The 4,278-nt window shown below is 33.5% G+C and overlaps 1 protein-coding gene and 1 pseudogene across 1 annotated transcript; one reads left to right on the top strand and one right to left on the bottom strand.

Moving 5' to 3' along the window:
- Positions 1–372: 372 nt before the first annotated feature.
- LOC124946301 lies at positions 373–2,123 on the top strand (annotated as a pseudogene).
- An 846-nt stretch (positions 2,124–2,969) lies between these two features.
- LOC124946300 lies at positions 2,970–3,983 on the bottom strand. Its single transcript, XM_047486864.1, has 4 exons — positions 3,958–3,983; positions 3,676–3,811; positions 3,478–3,546; positions 2,970–3,167 (listed from the first exon to the last, which is right to left on the bottom strand). Exons 1-4 carry the CDS (start codon positions 3,981–3,983, stop codon positions 2,970–2,972), a joined length of 429 nt encoding a protein of 142 aa, XP_047342820.1.
- Positions 3,984–4,278: the final 295 nt, after the last annotated feature.

The raw sequence follows: 4,278 nt of genomic DNA, 5'->3' as shown, positions 1-4,278 counted from the left end.
GTATACCAAATTACTTCAAGTTCATGTCCTCCATATATCAAGAATTTTTTCTCAGTTCTTCGTAAGTACTTTAGGATATTCTTGACTGTAATCCAATGACCTTCATCAGGATTTGAATGATATCTACTTATAGCACTTAATGCATATGATATATCAGGTCTAAATTGTCAATGCAAGAACAAGAATGTACATATTCTATTAAATATACCCTGAGTATAAAAAGAGCCCAAGGCCTTAGAATCTGAAACACGCTCACCTCCGAAAATGAGAAGCGAGACTCAACCTCATGATGCATGGTTGAAAGATTAAGCATCCCTCAAAGAAACTAAGGGTGAAACGTCACGACAAAAGACAAGTCCCTAAAGTGATAGCATGAATCTCGAAGAACATCGATTACATGTTGTTTCCTCTCAGCACACTCTAAGGAAGGAAGTACGGAACTGGTTCTTGAAAGTATTTCAAGACCGATGAAGAAGACGATTGTGCCTTAAAAATTAAAGGAGTCTGATTTTGAACATAATCACTAAGCAGAGTTGTGATTAAATAATTTTTTCTCTAAATAGAAGAGCGATGTTTTTAAAAATTCATATTCAAGTGTTTCGCTAAACTAAGGAGAGATACTTAAATTGAACATTTTGTTAAACATACGAGCAGTGTTCTTAATGTTATAGTCAAGTATTTCGCTAAACTAAGAAGGGGAAATTTGACGAAATGACCTTAAAGATGCATGTATTTGCATTTGTGGTCACCCGATAATTTAAATTGATCTGGTGACCACTTTATTTTTTTTGGACGAAAATACCCTTTTCGTCTCACGCGAAGGGACTTCGCATTTTGCGAAGTGAATTAGGTTTTGTATATACTCAAATTTTTTCATTTCCTTTCTCTCTCTTTCTCTCTCTTCTCACGACGGCATGGCGGCGGAGGCGGAACCCTAAACCCTAAACGAACACATTATATAGATCGATGACGAAAACTCTTTCTAATATCAAATGATTGGATCGATTTATGTTATTATTTCCATTATGTTCATCTTTAAACCCTAAACCATAAGGTTTTCTTATTGTTCATTTTGGTTGTTCATCTTTTCGATGATGATATTTATAGTTGATGATGCTCTGATTCGGTTTCGTTTCAGGGAAGATTTATTTGATTCTCATGACTGGCCTTCCCGTTACGCGAAGGGCTTCCCGTTACTCGAAGGGCTTCTCGTTTTGGACATGAACCTCGTTTTGTGAACAAAAACCTTATCGAGGTAATTTATTAGATAACTATATGAAGTATCGAGATTGTATTTTTGAGTTGGAATTAGAAATGTGAGTTAACTTACGATTTTAGTAAGCGTTCAATTGAGATATCTGAGTTAATTATTGTAAATTATATAGGTAAAATTGTACTTATATGAAATCTGTAACTAAGCCCTCAATAAGATTTGAAATTGACTGGAGTATAATTACTTATTTACCACAAACAATGATGTTTCTTCAACCTTTGATTCAGTTAGTGCAATAGGATTGAAACTAGGGTTTGTTTGCATCTCTCATTAATGAAGAATCATTTTCTTTTGATATGTATCTAAAGAGGTGGATTTGAATCAACTGTCGAAAATAACATGGAGATTTTGTCTGTTTAATGACCTGATAAACTTGGTTTAAGCAAAATGGGTGTAGTTTATACAATGAATTTTATTAACCTTATGATGTATTCTTTACATGTAACAGGCTCTTGTTGATGCTCCTGATATGGTTCGAACCCAAATGAATTTTAAAATACTTTCATTAACAGATATCAAGATTGACATTAAAAGGATTTCTCAAAAGAAGACTTTAATTGCTTCTATGGAGGATGCTGATGTCAAGAATAAATGGGAGAACAGTTCATTGGGTAGGAAGTTGATTGTTCAGAAGAGAAGAGTTGCACTAAACGATTTTGACAGATTCAAGATTATGTTGGCTTAAATCAAGGTATGTTGTGATGTTTTTTTAACCTTAAATTTGTTGATAAATCTAAACATTTCTCCTCACACTTGTATTTGCAGAGAGCTGGAGTTGTTAGGAAAGAGCTTGCAAAGCTCAAGAAGAGCTCAATTGCGGCTACATAAGATATTTTTATAGTTTTCAAGATAACTTTAAGATTTGTGTTTGTTTCTTCGTTACTTTTTGAACAATTTATGGGTTTTTTTGGGGTGAAACTTGCAGGAACATGAGTCACATTAAATGTTATTTGTTTCAACTTTGTCAATTGTTTTTGTAACTCGGTTAGAAAAAGAGAAATTTTCAATTAATGAGTATTTGGAAATCGGTAGTTCTCATTGGAAAATTGTTAATATTTAAATTAAAAGTACTTATTTATTCTCTTGGAATAATATTGTTTTTTGGGATGTTTATACAAATATTATTAGAACATGATTAATTGGTGTTGGTTGAGGTCTTAGGGAATTAAGTTATGAAATTTTTTTCCTTGTTTTATAGTAACCAATATTAATTAACCAATTTCACCTCCTCTAGTTTAGCTATTCAGATCCAACTATTCTATAAAGCACAATATTTATTTTAAATGGTTCAATATGATAAATCTATAAAGCACAATATTTATTTTCAGTGGTTCAATATGATAAATCTGCAACTTTTATTTGTAATGATGGATCTGATCACTAATACATAGTTAGATTTATATAAACACCGTGTCAACAAGAACATATAACAAAGAATAATAATCATTCATGGTTTCCACATGACAAACTAGTACTGAAAAGTGAAAACAAACCAAGAACCACAACTGTCTTTTTTTATCAAATCACCACAACTTAAAAAACATTGGAGCAAACAAAATAAACAACCTCTCCCCTACTGCAATGAGCAATAAACAGATAAGCCCGGAAGGATGATATATCTGAAATTATATGAACAGTTGTTTTTGCTCTTGGTCAAGGTCCTGATGAAGACAAAGAGGTTGCAGAAATCACATCTCTAGATCTTGTTGAGTTTCTCCGCCTTAATAAAAGGATTGGCTTTAACTATAGCATCATGGGCAGTACCATGATAGTCAAAAAGGCAACCATGTTTATCAGAGTAGCGACGGGATCCACAGAACATATTCCCACATCGACATGACGGGTTCCTTTCCATTAACAATGTTCTCAATGGATGAGGCATCAAGTTTGGTATCTAATGACACACCAAGGTTTGAATGTGAATTAGGATGATAAATAAACATAGAAAATTCACCAACAATGAATTATTTAACTCATTTAATTGTACTGAAAATTAAAATCCACTTGTACTGGAGCACCTTTGCTGACAGGATGCATTCTACCTTCACTATCAATATATGTCAAGGTCGTTCTTTTGTCATTCAGGTTAAATAGAAGGAAGTGAACTTATTGAATCCCAGCTCGAGCCTATTGTTTCTCAATATATATATTCAACAAGTTAACTTAAAACTTGTGCAAAAAGGTAATTAATTAGATTTTTTTACCTCCTTTGGATCAGCTAGCATCCATACAATAGCAGCGTCAATTGCATCTTGATTTTCCATCTGAGATGCCTTGGTAGACATCAAAATTACCGTATTTACATCTACTCATATGAAATTACATGAACACAAAGAATGACTCCATGCAACATTTTTATGAAGAAACTCAAAACGAAGAAATCATGTCCAACAATAAATTACCTCAATAAGGTTTTTGTTCACAAAACGAGGATCATGTCCAAAACAAGAAGCCCTTCGCATAACAGGAAGCCCTTCGCGTAACGGGAAGCCCTTTGCGTAACGGGAAGGCCAGTCGTGAGAATCAAATAAATCTTCCCTGAAACAAAACCAAATCAGAGCATCATCAACTGCAAACATCATCATCGAAAAGATGAACAACCAAGATGAACAATAAGAAAACCTAATGGTTTAGGGTTTAAAGATGAACATAATGGAAATAATAACATAAATCGATTCAATCACCTGATATTATAACGAGTTTTCGTCATCGATCTATATAATGTGTTCGTTTAGGGTTCCGCCACCGTGAGAAGAGAGAGAAAGGAAATGAAAAAAATGAAAAAATGTGAGTATTTATACAAAACCTAATTCACTTCGCGAAACGCGAAGTCCCTTCGCGTGACGCGAAAAGGGTATTTTCGTGAAAAAAAAATAAAGTGGTCACCAGATCAATTTAAATTATCGGGTGACCACGGATGCAAATACATGCATCTTTAGGGTCATTTCGTCAAATTTCCCTAATGAGAAATACTTAAATTGATAATAATCACTAAGTAGAGTTGT

This window comes from Impatiens glandulifera, chromosome 7 (assembly GCF_907164915.1).
Source record: "Impatiens glandulifera chromosome 7, dImpGla2.1, whole genome shotgun sequence".
NCBI classification, from domain to species: Eukaryota; Viridiplantae; Streptophyta; class Magnoliopsida; order Ericales; family Balsaminaceae; genus Impatiens; species Impatiens glandulifera.
This window is presented reverse-complemented; position numbering and strand designations above follow the sequence as displayed.

Excerpts from the sequence above, each read along its gene's own strand:
- LOC124946300 (XM_047486864.1), bottom strand. The coding sequence starts at position 3,983 with ATGACGAAAACTCGTTATAATATCAG. Across the intron at positions 3,812-3,957 it reads AAAACTCGTTATAATATCAG|GGAAGATTTATTTGATTCTC; the intron begins GTGATTGAATCG and ends GTTTTGTTTCAG. Across the intron at positions 3,547-3,675 it reads TGAACAAAAACCTTATTGAG|GCATCTCAGATGGAAAATCA; the intron begins GTAATTTATTGT and ends ATGTCTACCAAG.